The sequence below is a fragment of the Micropterus dolomieu genome, linkage group LG10, assembly GCF_021292245.1.
Source record: "Micropterus dolomieu isolate WLL.071019.BEF.003 ecotype Adirondacks linkage group LG10, ASM2129224v1, whole genome shotgun sequence".
Lineage (NCBI taxonomy): Eukaryota > Metazoa > Chordata > Actinopteri > Centrarchiformes > Centrarchidae > Micropterus > Micropterus dolomieu.
In genome coordinates this window covers 5,225,077-5,240,955 of record NC_060159.1, presented here as the reverse complement: position 1 = coordinate 5,240,955, position 15,879 = coordinate 5,225,077, and the positions used below count along the sequence as shown (strand labels likewise).

The 15,879-nt window shown below is 37.6% G+C and overlaps 2 protein-coding genes across 2 annotated transcripts; both read left to right on the top strand.

Moving 5' to 3' along the window:
• The first annotated feature begins 8,106 nt into the window (after positions 1-8,106).
• Positions 8,107-9,099, top strand: LOC123978196 (trace amine-associated receptor 1-like). Its single transcript, XM_046061361.1, has 2 exons — positions 8,107-8,434; positions 8,507-9,099. Exons 1-2 carry the CDS (start codon positions 8,107-8,109, stop codon positions 9,097-9,099), a joined length of 921 nt encoding a protein of 306 aa, XP_045917317.1.
• Positions 9,100-12,691: 3,592 nt separating this feature from the next.
• Positions 12,692-13,687, top strand: LOC123977860 (trace amine-associated receptor 1-like). Its single transcript, XM_046060870.1, has one exon. It carries the CDS (start codon positions 12,692-12,694, stop codon positions 13,685-13,687), a length of 996 nt encoding a protein of 331 aa, XP_045916826.1.
• Positions 13,688-15,879: the final 2,192 nt, after the last annotated feature.

The following is a 15,879-nucleotide window of genomic DNA, read 5'->3' as shown; positions in this document are numbered from 1 at the left end:
AGTAGAGGAATTTTAACATGGGGATTTTTGGCACTTCCACATGGGCATCATTTTTTGAGCGCCGGAGGTTGCCACTTTGTTAATTCACATCCTGTCTGCTAACTACACTACCAGTCAAAAGTTTGGACACACTTAGAAATGTCCTTGTTTTTGAATGAAAGCTATTTTTTTGCAAATAAAAACAACATAAAATTCATCAGAAATACAGTGTAGACATTGTTAATCCCTTCTAGGCAGAGTTGCAAAGAAATTCATATTTCAAAGAAAAGATTAGGGTTAATCTTTTCTTTTCATGGCTTTTTCATTGCAACTCGGAATCGCCTCTTCACTGTTGATGTTGAGACTGGTGTTTTCTGTGTATTATTTAATGACACTGCAAGAGGAGGGCCTGCAAGGCGTCTGTTTCAAAGACTAGACACTAATGTATTTATGCTCTTGCCGAGTTTTGCACAGAGGCCTCCCACTCCTTTCTATTCTAGTTAGAGCCAGTTTGCTCTGTTCTGTGAAGGGAGTAGTACACTGTATTATATGAGATCTTTAGGTTCTTGACAATTTCTCAAAAGGAATAGCCTTCAATTCTCAGAAGAAGAATAAATTGATGAGTTTCAGAAGACGTTTATCTGTTTCTGGCCATTTTGGCTAAAGAAGGCCAGTTTTATTGCTTCGTTAATCAGCACAACAGTTTTTAGCTGTGCTACCATGATTGCAAAAGGGTTTTTATAATGATCAGTTAGCCTTTTAAAATGATATACTTGGATTTGCAAACACAACGTAGGATGTATGTCCACACTGTCTTTCTGATCAATTTGATGCTATTTTAAAGGACAAAAATGTGCTTTTCATTTGAAAACAAGAACGTTTCTAAGTGTGTCCAAACTTTTGACGGGTAGTGTACATCCAGTTGCATTTCCATCCATCTGTTTTAATGTGTATTTTCAAATTCATTTAAAGTTTTTATGCTAGTGTGACGGAAGCCAGCGAGGCTGTGCAGTGAGTAAACCTCACTCCCCGACACCTTAAGAGACGCACTGGCGACTGAAGCTAGTGACCATGGGTTTTAGCGTCCTTGTCAGCGTGTCCGCCTCCCGTACCCGAGGTCGCCAGTTCAAGTCAGGACCGTGCAGTACGTTCTTGGGGGCAGCCGGTTACACTTGGATGAGGTGAATCATGACGTACATGAAGCATGTGAATTAAACATCCAGTGAAAAGAGACAAGAAAAACAAAACAAAGTAGAACTATGTGGCAGGATGAGGAGGCCATACACTTCTTCCCAACAATACACACTTTTCTACATTTGGATACACACTTGACTAATGTTGGTTTCTTTGAACCATGAAGGCAATCTTTCCCCAACCCCTGAACTTAACCAGTCGTTTTCCATAGAGGTGGGTGATCAGAAAGTTAATTTAAATATCCAATTCTTTGACTTTCTAGAAGTATTATTATTATTAGAAGTATGTATCATATAAAGAAATAGGGAAGAACTTTCAAGCATGTTGCACTTCTGGACACACCCAACCCTTGACAGCTAGTGGAAAACACCCATGATGTGAATCACAGCAATTATTAGTGATTAAGTATAACCCAGAACACAGGGCCTTTTCATTTGACATGCTAATGTGTTACGAGGTGTGGTGTGTGGACAGAGAGGACCCAAATGCAGCACTCAGAGGGAAGGAGGTTTATTGAGGCAAGTACAGGCACGGGGAACCAAGGAGACAGGGGGCCAGAGAGCCGGGGAACACAGGGGCCGTGGAAGCGAGGAGAGGCGGGGGAACAGGGAGGACGCCGTGAGGGAAGTCCGAAGAGGAGTGGGCCAGTGGATGAGCCCAGTCGAACGGAGAACGAGGGTGAGTTTACCTGGGAGGGAAACAGACAGAGAGACAAGGTTAGGGAAGACAACGACAAGGCACAGGGTAAGTGTGAAAAAAACAAGAAACATGGAAGCCTGAACACAGAAGTGGCACCAGGTATGGAGCAGCGACGATCAAGCAAGGACGGTGTGGAGAACCGGGGTTGAAATACAGGCAGTCATGAGGTGATTATTGGCAGGTGTGGCAGGCTGACGAGGTGGCTGATGGGATGCAGGTGCAAGTAGTTGGCTGGGCCCAGGAGCAGAGGGAGAGAGAGAGAGCACACAGGGGAGAAAACACAGGGAGGCAGGCAGAGAACAGAAAACCAAGGAAAAAAGCAGAAAACTGATAAAAAGGAGAAAAAAAACAGGACACTCACCGTCAGCCGGACTGCCACCACAACACTAATGTGTATATTGGTAGTACTATTTCTCATATTTACAGTATATACAGTATGCCAAATTTTACTCAAAAAACAAACAATATTTCTTTTTTTCCTATCTGTGAGAAAGTTTTATCAATGCTATATAGATTCTAAAGTTGAGCCAGTGCCACTTCTTTGTCAGATCTACTTAAGCACTCCGACTGTCAACTGATAAGTAAAGGATGATGGTGCTTTGAGTGTGACTAGCTGGCATTATTTTAGCTATAGGTTCTTATTCTGAATTCAATCAGCGTACTATCAAAGTCCATAAACATTCTGTCTGGTTATGTCACAGTCGCATGACCCCATGGTGAAAATGGAAGTAGTCCATATTCATAATTTTACACCTAAAGAAAACAGATACCTTGAAATTCAGTGAATAAACAGTGTATTCCCTACACTATAAGGGCTATTCTCACATGTCTTGTTCCTCATTAAATTGCAATATGTTATTATTCACATCATTAAGTGGCCACAAATTTGTTTTGCTATATTAGTGTTGTTATTGCTGAGAACAACAAGGCCCCAGGTTGAAGAGGTGAGATGATGCAGTCAGGAACACTAAGGTAGCCCAGGGACTACAACCACAACATACATTCACACCTCTAATTGAAGGCTGTTGCATCACCTCATCTAACTGGAGACATAATTATGAAGACATAAGTGAGCATTTGCATTAAACTTTTGATTAAGAAAAATGTCTCATGTGCACTTTAAAATTACAATCTACTACTGAGGATCATGAAAAATAAGTGATAAATGTAGACAAGAGAAACAAACTCTACAGCCATAATCTACAGTAAAGTAGTAAAGTATATTTAATACAACTAAATCAAACAAGATCGGATGAAAACACGTTATTGTAAAAACTGTCTTAAGTTGTATTCTGTAAAGTAATTTTAAGAAGGAACTTCTTTAATCCACTTGAGCTTTTCAGATCAGCTGGAGGTAAAAATCATTTTGTGGATAATTCTTTTGTTCAGTGCACAAGATTCACAGTCACTGACTATTAACTTCCGACCTTTTTCCTGAGCTAGCAGGCGTCATCGTTGAAACGCACATCAGTAAGCAACAATTCATATGCTTTTTTCTCACTGACTTCTGTTTAGTTTAAACTGTTTAGTTTATTTCTTTACAATAAGCACATAAAACAACACATGTGCTTTCAAGTGACAAAGCCCTCTAGTTCTCATAAGAATTATAACGGGAACATTCATGTTACAAAGCGAAGTCCATGTAGGAAGGAGGTCGGGGCAGACGGATGCGTCAACAAAACATTAGACTTTAACACAGGATACCGCTGTTTGTTAGTTGTTGTTGTTGTTTATTGTAACCTCGATGATGATGCCTCCCTAAACCTAACTAACTTGAACTTTCTCAAAATATAACCAAGTGGTTTTTGTGCCACAATGCAACCAAACTTTAACCAGAGCCTTACTACATCATATAACTGATTTTGTTTTTACATACTGATGTAAGGAAAGGATGTTGTTAGGCCGATATAATACACAATAAACACATAATTTCAAGGAATGTTTCTCTGGCTTTGGCTTTCTTGCAGCAAACTTTTAACTAGGGAGTAACATACTGTACATAATGGCTGTGCTGACAGCTTTTAGTTAAAAAAAGAAAAAGACTTGGGAAGTGATACTGACAATTCAGATGGTCAGATCTGCTTTAGGATTCAGTGTTCAAGCTTAGTTTGTACTCTAAGCCTAGTAATTAGCCTCAATAATGCAGTGAAAGCCTGGGCTACTACTCAAATAAAAGTAAAAAAAGTACCTGGCTTTAAAAATACTTCAAAAGTAAAAGTACTACACATCAAAATCTATTGATCTTACAAAAAGCAATCTATCTTTTTACATTCATTTAAGGCAGGTTTGAATACAGCATTATAAGTTATAGTGAATCACAATAAGGAAAACTGAGTCACAAGAGGACAAGTAGGATAAATCTGCATTATTGCTCTGCTGTTGTGGTAGTATCAACTTTAGACTGTCTGACACAGAACCCCATCTGGGACTTTGTGTATATATGAATAAGACAAGAAGGCGGAAACCAAAACTCACTTCTCAGTTCACAATCTCACCAAAGTTCCACACATTAACTTCAGCACCTCTCATAAAGTGCAGTTCCCAGTCCCAAACAGAGCAAGGCTGGCTTCAGTGTTCAGATGTTTATATTGCAAAACTCTAGAAGCTACGTTACCACTTGGTCTCTGGGGGCCACTCTGCTGGGTCATTTGTCATGTGCTCGTACTGGTTCTGTGCTGGTACTGGCTGATGATGTACAGCATCTACTCTACTGACAAACTTCACCATAGCCCCTGTAAATTATAGTTTCTTTATATTAATGTTATCAGCTCCATCAGGCCCATTCAAACTGGCTCCTCCAGGTTTCCTTCAATACATTTTCAAATATAAAATTTTATTCATCAAATGACTGGGCTGTTTATTATTTAGTGAGATGTGCATCCATATTGCCCAGCCTGTCCAGCTAATCAGCATTTTAGTACTCAATATGAATCCACTGCTTCCCATCTTGCATCAGTCCAGAGTTGTAACTATACTTCACTGTCTTGTTTTAAAATGATGTATGATGAGTGCCATCCTGTCTGGACTGGCCCCACAGATGTTTCTTGCTGGACTGCGCAAGTTTAATTAGGTGCACGCGCATATGAACGCATTTTTGCAACATGGTTATATTTTCCGAGCTGCAGTTTATAAACAGTGTGGCCCGTCAACGTTTATCAAATGTAATAGTTATGTTTCACTCAACATTGCTCAGTCCCGAGTCTGACAAGCATCCAAGACACGACAGACAAGAGAGAGAGATTCACCGCAGCTGCACATTAACATCAGGCTACATGTTACCTACTGACCTCAGACTTTGACGGAAGAGAACACGTTTACCTGACGTTCACGCAGTTCACTCTCATTGAGTTTTTTCCGACCCACCGGGCCAGTTGGTTTGAAGAAACTTACTGGCCAAAAGACAGTTTTTACTGGCTCTCCTTCCACAAGTTATTTTTCAGTGTTGCAACCAAACCAAAGACTTATAAGTTATGTTATAATGTCAACATGTTTAATCGGGTATTAAATACATCTTGGATATAAAAAACTAAAATGCAATCACAGTTAAAATTATAAAAAGTAAAACGGTTAACAAAACATACTAACAGACTCAAACATGATGCGCTCTCTCTGCTGCTGACAGCCATTTAATAAAAAAAATGTACACAGAGCAGCGGATACAAGTCGCCTCTATCCTGATTGACAGGTCACCATGGTAGCGACTTGTCAATCACAAGGTAATCCCGCCCAAAAGCATATGCTGCTTTATCGTCTATTTCCCCTTAAATAGAACCATAATTTACTCAATGAACATCATGTTGTGTTGAAGAATACTAGAAACTGGCGACTGAGACCATAAACTCATTATGAAAGTGTTTACTGAGGTAACAATTCAGCTGAGAAGTAGCAACATTTTACAATTTTTTCTTATGGAACCGGACTTCTTTTTGCAACCAGCTGCTGGCCATTAGAGAGAATGCAGGTTCAAGTTCCGTCTGCATGGTTTCACTTTCACTTTCACTTTGGCTGCCGCTGAGATTAGAGAAATAACATTTGACAACCACTCGTCACGTAACTACTGAGCTGCAAAGCAAGCAGGATGTTGAGTTTCTAGTTTATTTATTTTAACTACTAATGTTTTTGCACTGGCCTGAGTTGCTAGTTCAGCTGTCCCAATGTTATTTTTTACTTGCCCCAGGCCATCGGGCCACCGTTATTGTTGAGCCCTGAATACCTCTTCATCCTCTCATCATCAATGTCCATTTTTTGTTTCCCTGTTTACTAATGGTAATTGGGAAAGGATCCGTTTTGTCGTATTATTATTATTTTGTTTGTTTGTTTCAAAACAAATCATTCATGTGTACAGAAAGTCAGTGGACTCAACAATAGAAGGCCTCAAATGCACTAACACATCCACGGTCTTAACTGATAGCACAACAAGATCAGGAAGTATGAAGCCAGGTCAGTTGTTTCAGCAGATTAAATCTTAAAACACAGGAATCCACTGTAAAGGGTGTGATGCACATATAGACAACCACATTCCTGCAGGTGGTGAAAAACAAAAATATTTTAAGGGATTTTATACTCAAAAGTCAGATTATAGTAGTTCAGTAACTTAAATTATAGTGAGCACAGCCCCAATACAAAACAAAGAAAAATATCAAATACATTATTTGTTGCAGATAAACGCAAATGGTCATGAATCACTAGTTTAAGAGGCACATTGTGTAGCCAAATAAATAGCCTGTGTCTTGTAAAAAACTGAATTTATAATTTAACGATTAAAATTCACACCTTTTAGAGTAATCCCTAAAAATATTTACAAGTTGTAACCAGTAGTGAGCCGGAGTAGCCAAACTTATGTTCAGTGTGGCCTGTCACTATCTCTGAAAATTCCTGTTTCTAATTGAAACTATTTGTATACAGCTTTTATCTCCAAAAGAATATGCAAGACTAAATGCATGTAACGATGTTGGCTGTATCATTGAACATTTTTTTAAAAGCTTTGCTGAAAAAGTGTTCAGCACTTCATGTGCCAAAGTGTCGTAAAAGTGCATCCTCTTGCTCAGTGCAGTCTGCTAACACTATCCAACAGGTTGAACTTTTGAAAGGCGTGACTCCATTATTTTTTGGTCATACATATTCTTGACCTCACTCTGATATGTGACTAACTGGTTAAACCAGTTAGCCTTCTGAAAATGTATTCATGGTTGCTGGGAAATTGTGTTGCATCGTTGGCAGTACAAAACACGATGAATAAGCTGCAGATGTGGCTGTTGTTGACACAGAGTAAAAACTGAATGATGTTTTCCTACCATAACACATGCTCCAGCAATATCAAACAAGTTCTTGATTTTTAGACAATTTTTTGTCAAAAAAGTAATGATGTGGGGTGAGGACAGATTTTAAGACTCGCACTCCTTATGTTTGTTTTTATTATACTATATATATATTTTTTGTATTGAACATGCTTTAGCTACCAGTGGTACCATCAACTGTAGAACACATGTGAATATGTGCATACAGCACGTCTGCCAACGCCACGCTGAAATACCTTTACTTTTCATACCTTAAATGGGTATGCTAGCCACAATCTAGAGTAACTAATCAAGCTGATGTGAATCAAGGAATTGCAAAGTGTTGTGTGTAATGTGAAAATACAGGATTGTTGTATTACAACTCTAGCTCAACACTAAATGAAAACTAGCCTAATTGGGCAGCTATCTGCCCCATCCAGTGACACTGAACTGAAACAAATTTCCCAAGTGGGGTCAATTAGGTTGGTCTGAAAATCAAAGTTTGGTAAAAATAAACACTGATGTGAGGTATCCTGAAAAAACTGACGCATGCACACACACACATCCACACACACACACACACACACACACACCCACACCCATGGTACATCATTATTCAACTTTCTGCTTTTGTTGTATGTTCGTCACATGCAAACATGATGCAATTTGTCATTCCTGATTGGACAACAATTATGGTAATGTGATAGATGTTTATAAGTATTAAAGTTCTGCACAGTGGGACATATGGACGATAACACCCATCAGCAACAAAACATGGACTATCTTGCGGGTGTAACAGGTTTGATATGAAAAATAGACATGTTTATTTCTGTTTAAATGACTACATTATATATCTTAAAGTGTGTGTGTATATATATTAAATCATGTATTCGTATTTCTAATGCAATTTTCTTTATTTTGCATTGCATTTTGTATTGAGTTGTAGGAATCCTAAAAAATGGAACCAGAAGTAACTGTTAACAGGACTACCGTTGTGACCGACATACATCCCTGTTATGAAATAGAAAATTTTAATTACATACGGACAAACACCCCTTCCATTATATGTGTATTGTTATATATTTTCCTTGTATTATTGTCTGTAGTCACAATATGTGGAAACCTTCTTGTGATGATCTCCATCATCTACTTCAAACAGCTCCACACTCCCACAAACTACCTCATTCTATCTCTGGCTGTGGCTGACCTGCTTGTTGGGATTATAGTCTTTCCTTTCAGCATGGCATTCTCTCTCAGTTTTTGTCTGTATCACGATGATTTATTTTGCAAAGTACGAGGCAGTTTTGATATATCACTAAGCACATGTTCTATTCTGAACCTATGTTGTATTTCTATTGACAGATATTATGCAGTATGCCAGCCTCTGACATATAGAGCTAAAATCAACCACTGTGTTGTTATGATTATGATTCTGGTCAGCTGGGGGGTTTCTGTTCTAATTGGAATTAGCGTCATAATTGCTGGATTAAACAATAAAAACTGTGAGGAAAGGTGTTTAACTGATGTTCTCATGGCAAACACAATTGGACCTATTTTATCATTTTACCTCCCAGTGATCATAATGCTCTGTATCTACTTGAGAATTTTCCTTGTTGCACAGAGACAGGTACGCAGCATACAGAACACAGCCTGTCAGAGCAAGTCTGGAGCAACAAAGATGGAGAGAAAGGCCACCACAACTCTGGCTATTGTTTTGGGAGTTTTTCTTTTATGTTGGACTCCTTTCTTTCTTTGTGTCACCTTTGTGCCTTTTAGTAAAAATTCAGTACCGGATGCTGTTACTGAAACACTTAACTGGCTTACACTGTCAAACTCAATGCTCAATCCATTCATTTATGCTTTCTTTTACAGCTGGTTCAGATCAGCTTTTAAAATGATATTTTCTGGAAAAATATTTCAAGGTGATTTTACTAACTCTAAATTGCATTGACTATATATACAGTCACAGGAAAATGTATGTGAACCCTTTGTAATTACTTGGATTTTTGCATAAATTGGTGAAACAACAATAGACAAACAGTTTGCTTAAACTAATACCACATAAACAATGACATGTTTTTATTGAATACACCGTGCAAACTATCACAGTGCGGTGTATATGTAGTGTATACATATAACAAATGTGGAAATGTTAGAGTAAATGTAAACACAATAAAAGTAACTGTATTTACATGGCAATTCCCACAGTTTATCAGATTTTACTAAAGCATTCACGTACCTGTTGGTAATGGAAATTTAACCTACGTATAAAATCCTAAAATGTGTTGTTCACAGCTGCTTTATACTGCATAAAAAGCTTCTCCTTCAATTCAATATAGCCCCACAGACACATTTGTATGTAGTGCAGGTTGCCATCCAGGAGTACCGCTGAGTAAAAAACATCATTAGGTTTGTGGACAGCTGTTCATCAACCCAGATGCCCCCGTGTTAGAGTAATCTGTCCTTTATCTTTACATGGCAGTTTGGAGATAGTTTTCTACTTGGTGGCATTTAGATTTCCTAGACTAATATGCACTACATTTTTGAACAACCACTATACTGACAGTTCTTAATGTACTGATTATAATAAATAAATAATAAATCACCTTTAATTGTGCATCTATGTGTGTTTTTTTCTTATTGTTACCATACCTTGAGCCAGGTGTGTGAAACAACACTTAACTTTATTAGTTGCAAAGTTACTGCCCATCTCTACACAACTGGTTGAGGAGAGGGTTTAAAAAGGTCACGTAAGTGTATACAATTTAGTTTGAAAAGACTGATCTTTTTAAGGAAATAATAACAGCTATGTCAACAAAATGAATTTAATGAAGGTTTTACTTATTTATTTTTAGTTACAATATCACTGGATAGTGGTTGGGGTTAGTCCTCAACACAACTGAAAAAAAGATGGAATTAAAAAGCAAAAACTAATGGGGGGTCACTACTATCTCTTTAGAACCTACTGGACCATTCTTATCAGACTAGCTGGGTGCAAGACACAGTTTTTCTCATGTATGCAGTCCATTTACCCCAGCACTGTGGGTATCTGCTGTAGTTATTAGATAGTGAGATTTTTTGCATGGAATATTATTTCATCCACAATGTCCAGCCACTGTCCTGGGCTTAGAGCAGTGGTCGGCAATAGGCGGCCCGTGGGCCAGAACCGGCCCGCCGGCAATAATATTTGGTCTGCGGCCAGATTGCTTTGATAGCAGAAAAATGAAAAATAAATAAATTGATAGCGACTGGTGCTGAAATAGATCTCATTAATGACAGCAACAGTTACTCACACAATCACTTCCTCTTCAGTGATTGTGCCTCCAAAATAAAAGTGCGAGAACTTTTTTTGCATACACGAGTTTACAAGGATTTGAAATAATTTGACTTTGTTCTGGCCCGCCATGTAACGGCTTCAAAAAATTTGGCCCGATGCCAGACTTATTTGCCGACCCTTGGCTTAGAGGGTCACATTTCAGCCAGCTTCTAGTGATGGCCTTTTTACAAGCAAGAATCAAGATATTTAAGAGGTAGATGTCCTGTTTCCGAATTATGTCATTAGGTATCAATCCATGGTACACAGTGTTGGGGTCTCTGGGAATCTTGTAGCATAAGCTCTCCTGGAGGATGTCCATAACACTGTCCCAACACGTTTGTATTTTAAAACATGAACAGAAAATATGGGAGTGATTGCCCAATTGGTTATTTTTTTATGTGGAGTGAAATAAAGAAAACTGATTAAGCTCTTCCATCCATATTCCCTCCACCTTTAATAACTTGTGGAAGTGTGTTGTGTTCTGCAAATGGGATGCCAACCATTGTTAGATAATTTAATGTTGAATTCAAGTTCCCATTTCATTTTCACATATAGTGAACTATTTCCATTTCACTTTTTGTAAATTACTAGACAGTTTGGAAACAATCTTTGAGGGGGTTTGTTTGTATCCACGTGCCAACACCTCAATCAGTTCATCACCTTCTGCTAAAATTCCTTCTTTAATTTCCATAGAAAATCTTATTTGTAAATATCTGATTTGAACATTATGGTAACATGCTGTTACTATTCTTTAAACATTTTGTACCTTTTATTTGGAAAACAGTCACTCCCTGGGCATTTATTTGTTTTCAATTCACTAATTGCCATATACAATTCTTTTTTGTGATGGAGCATTTAATTCGTTGTTTTGTACTTTTCCTATGGAAAAGAGATCCAGCGATATAAATACTGTTTCATATATGTCCTTTGTCGACAATATTAGGCTGTGAGTAAAGGTCATATAATGTTTAAAGGTTCTCCCATGTATTGCATTGAATTTAAAATTCTTGCTAAAACATTTGCTGCTTTTAAGCCATTGTTGCTTTTTTGAGCACAAAACTATTGAACATTTATTAGAAATTATTTACAAGCACAGAATAAGCAAAAATTAAAATGGCAGTGATACATAGTGTTGACACAGCGAAGTTGTCGTCAACTCGAGTAATCTTGGAGTTACACACACACACAGTAAAGTCAGCGACTAGGTGAAAATAAATAATAAAGTTTACTTGAGTTGATGACAACTACTGTACGTTGCTACTATTTGTACAAAAAAGCCAATACTTTAACAATACATCCATTACATTTTAAATAGTATATTTAAAAAAAAAAAACACTTTTAGTAATGAAACAGAACCAGTAATAGTAAAAAAACGATAACAGTAGTGGTATCAATAAAATCCTAGCAATTGCCATCCCTAAAAACCACGACAATTTGTCAAAAAACACATTTTAATGGGGACCCACTTTATTTCTCAGGGACCCACCCAATGACCTCCTGTGGGTTCTGGGGACCCATTAAAAACCTACCAACATCACTGAAGCTGTCACCAATTGTTTTCTTCAAGCCTAGACACATCTAGTCTAGTAAATATAACGTTCATCATTCATTGATTAGTTGACAGTTCAATAAAATAGACAGTTTGAGATCAGCAGAGCAGAGAATAGTAGGAGAATGTGTTTTTGGTAGATGAATGAACACTGTCATCAAGTGTGTCATCAAAAAAAAAGTAATCAAGAGATCTCGAAAATCTTTGTAATTTTAAATAACTTTAGGAAGAGATTTTTACGTAGTTGTCATGATAATGAGTAAAAATCTGTGAATGTAATCCCTGTCATGTGACAGCAGAACATGATTAAAAATTCTTCATCATCATCTTTTTTACACTATGTTGCTCTGGCATCAAGATGAAAAGTCCCGCATCTGATTGGACAATTGTAGAAAGTATTCATTAGTGTAATGAGACAGGGGTTTATAAAAATCAAGTTCATGCACAGTGTCACAGTAACGAAACCCCATCAACACTGATACTGCACCAGTGATGCGTGAACTATCTTGAGAATTTAAAAGGTATGACAAACTGAAAATCTTTCTTTTAATCTAGAAAACTATTATTGTAGATTTGTATTCATGCAAGGCATATTTTTTATAATAAACATGTCTTTTAATGTCTTTTATAATGTTATTATCATTAATGGAAAACTGATTTGCAGGGAACCCAGAAACATGGCACCAGAAGTCAATGTCAGCCGGACTTATGTTAATGTTATACATCCCTGTTATGAAATAGATAATGTTTCTTACATACTGACAAAAACCCCTTCCATAATATGTGTTTTATTATATATTTTCCTTGGATCATTATCTGTTACCACAACATGTGGAAACCTTCTTGTAATGATCTCTATAATCTACTTCAAACAGCTTCACACTCCTACGAACTTTCTCATTCTGTCTCTGGCTGTGGCTGACTTGCTTGTTGGCATTTTAGTCTTTCCTTTCAGCATGGAAGTCACTGTAAGTTCATGTTTGTACTATAAAGATTTATTTTGTAAAGTACGAGAGAGCTTTGATGTTACACTGAGCACAGCTTCTATTTTGAATTTATGCTGTATTTCCATAGACAGATATTATGCAGTGTGTCAGCCTCTGACATATACAACTAAGATAAATGTTCACGTTGTTGTGATCATGATCCTGGTAAGCTGGAGTGTTTCTGTTTTAGTTGCAATTGGATTTCTAAGTGCTGGATTAAACCATGAAAACTGTGAAGACTGTTATATTGATGTATTACTCGCAAACATTTTGGGACCTGTTTTCTCATTTTACCTCCCAGTGATCATAATGCTCTGTATCTACCTGAAGATTTTCCTTGTTGCACAGAGACAGGCACGAAGCATACAGAGCACAACCTCTCAGAGCACAAAATCCGGAGCAACTGTCAGCAAGATGGAGAAAAAGGCCACAAAAACTCTTGCAACTGTTATGGGGATTTTTCTAATGTGCTGGACTCCTTTCTTTCTCTGTTTCACCTTTCAGCTTTTGAATAATGTTTCAGTGCCAGTTGCTGTGGCTGAAACGCTTAACTGGCTTGCATTGTCAAATTCAATGCTCAATCCTTTCATATATGCTTTATTTTACAGCTGGTTCAGATCAGCTTTCAGAATGATAATTTCTGGGAAAATATTTCAAGGTGATTTTGCTAACACTAAACTGCTTTGACATCTTTGGAGTGCTGTAATTAATCTAGCTGTTTGATCAAAATTAGTTCAATAAAGATCAAGCATGTGTCATTAGACTATGCAATCTGTACCTGTGCAGCATGCTTTTAAACTGCTGTAAAAACAAATATTTTGGTGAAATACTGACTGAGGCACAAACATATACATTATAATGAGCTGCCAATACATGTAATCTTTTCTTTAAATTATGTTTTGGGCTTTTTTAAAAGAGAGTGTAAGGGAAAGTGGGACAGAGAGAGGGGATGACAGGTGAGCTAACCGGCACCCAAGTTTATGCAATCTTGTAAAAAGTTAAAACACACTATGTTTAAATGTACATGTGCTTGTTCCAACTTTTACTGGAGCTATGTGATGCTTACATGGAGTGAGATATTTGATGTAATGTTGATTCGCTTCAAGTTTATTAAAAATGTTCAACATCAGCAAACATACATTTGTATTAAAATTGAGTGTACTGAATTAGTTCAGTGGGTGAGTCTTCAAAAACATCAACAAACACATGCAAATTTTTAATTGTTGGCCCCATTCTGGACTTCTTAGACAAGAATCTTTTCTGCCTCTGCACTAAAAGGCACATTCCTTCTTTATGCACCAGTGTAATTAGCACTACAGTACAGTATTTAAAAAGGCAAGAGACAAGCAAGAAGAAAACAATGATTTATCACTATTGCTGCACACATAGCCTAAACTAAGAGACTATCATTATTTCTGCATATGTTAAACAGTTTAAGGGGGCCAAGTTCCATTTTGGCATTAATTATAGGTCTCCTTTATGTAAATGTTCTGGCCCTTGTGAAACATGACAGAGCTGCAGTGTCATGGAAAGAAATGCATGTGGTGTGTAAGGGGGAACCAAAACCTTCCTTTCTTCCAATAAGGTGGCAGAACTGCTGAACTACAATAGTGAAATTTAAATAATTTCATGTGATGGATTCTTGAACATATTATAGTTGAATGACTGTTTAAGTCTAAGACTTAATTTGACATCATGTGAGGGACACTCAACCCCACTTCTCTAGTCTAATCAATACAAAGCCCATAATAATATCATAATTTATTAAAATATAGAATTCTGCTGCCTAGTTTATAACCTACAAAATAAGACTGACTTAGACTGACTAAAAGATGCTGTACTTAGACACAGTGGTGCTTTGAGCTAAATTCTATTGTCAGTATGCTAACATGCTCACAATGACAATGGTAACATGTAGGGGTGCCCCAGACTAAGGATTTACATAGTTGAATCATAATTGTCAAATTTTGCATTTAGTGAACTGATCGTCGAACCGTGTCGTGGCGGTAGCTTCGCTTTAATCTTGAGAAGCTCAATTCTTTAGTCACTATAACTTACACTGTACATTCACAGCTAGACTGAGGCTTATTGTTGACCCTTTTCCCTCTGCTCTGCTCACCTGCCATTCAACGGTCTTGTGGAGTTGTGTATTCCTGCCAAGGATGGCTAGCCGTATTTTCACTGGCCAAAATTAGCATCCCAATCACAGTTAACATGAATGACGGATGCTCCTTGCTAGCTTACTCCTCCCTCTTGTTTGAATGTGGTCACTTCTGGTTGCAAAAAACCCAAATCAGTGATGCCAAATGCCAAACTCTAGGCTTAAAAATGGTGGTACACAAACCAATGGGTGACTTCACGATGGCTGCGTCCATTTCTTGTATACAGACTACGGTATCAAAGTAATCCAGTAATAGTTGTGTGCATGAGTATACTGTAAAAAAGGACATTCAGTTCAATTCAATTTTATTTATATAACGCCAAATCACAACAACAGCTGTCTCACAGCGCTTTTCATAAAAGAGCAGGTCTAGACCTGTTAGACCAGTTAGCTTTTGTGTAGTCACCAGATTGTCTTTTTCGTGTAACACAGTTCCAGCCACTTATCTCAGTATATTTCCTTATCTCCTCTGTGTGTTAGACCTAACCGTTTAGACCTAGATTCCAACCTTAGCATTTTAGTTACCTCTGCCTGTACCTTCATTCCTCTAGTGTGTGTCTCACATATACCTGTTCTTCTCAGCCTGCCCCGTTTGTCTCGAAGCAAGACAGACCGCGCTTCATGCTTTACCACATGGTCACACAAAATTCTTTTTGCATTTAACCAATAATCATTATGGATCCAGAAATATAGATCAACTTGCCTGATTCAGAGGACA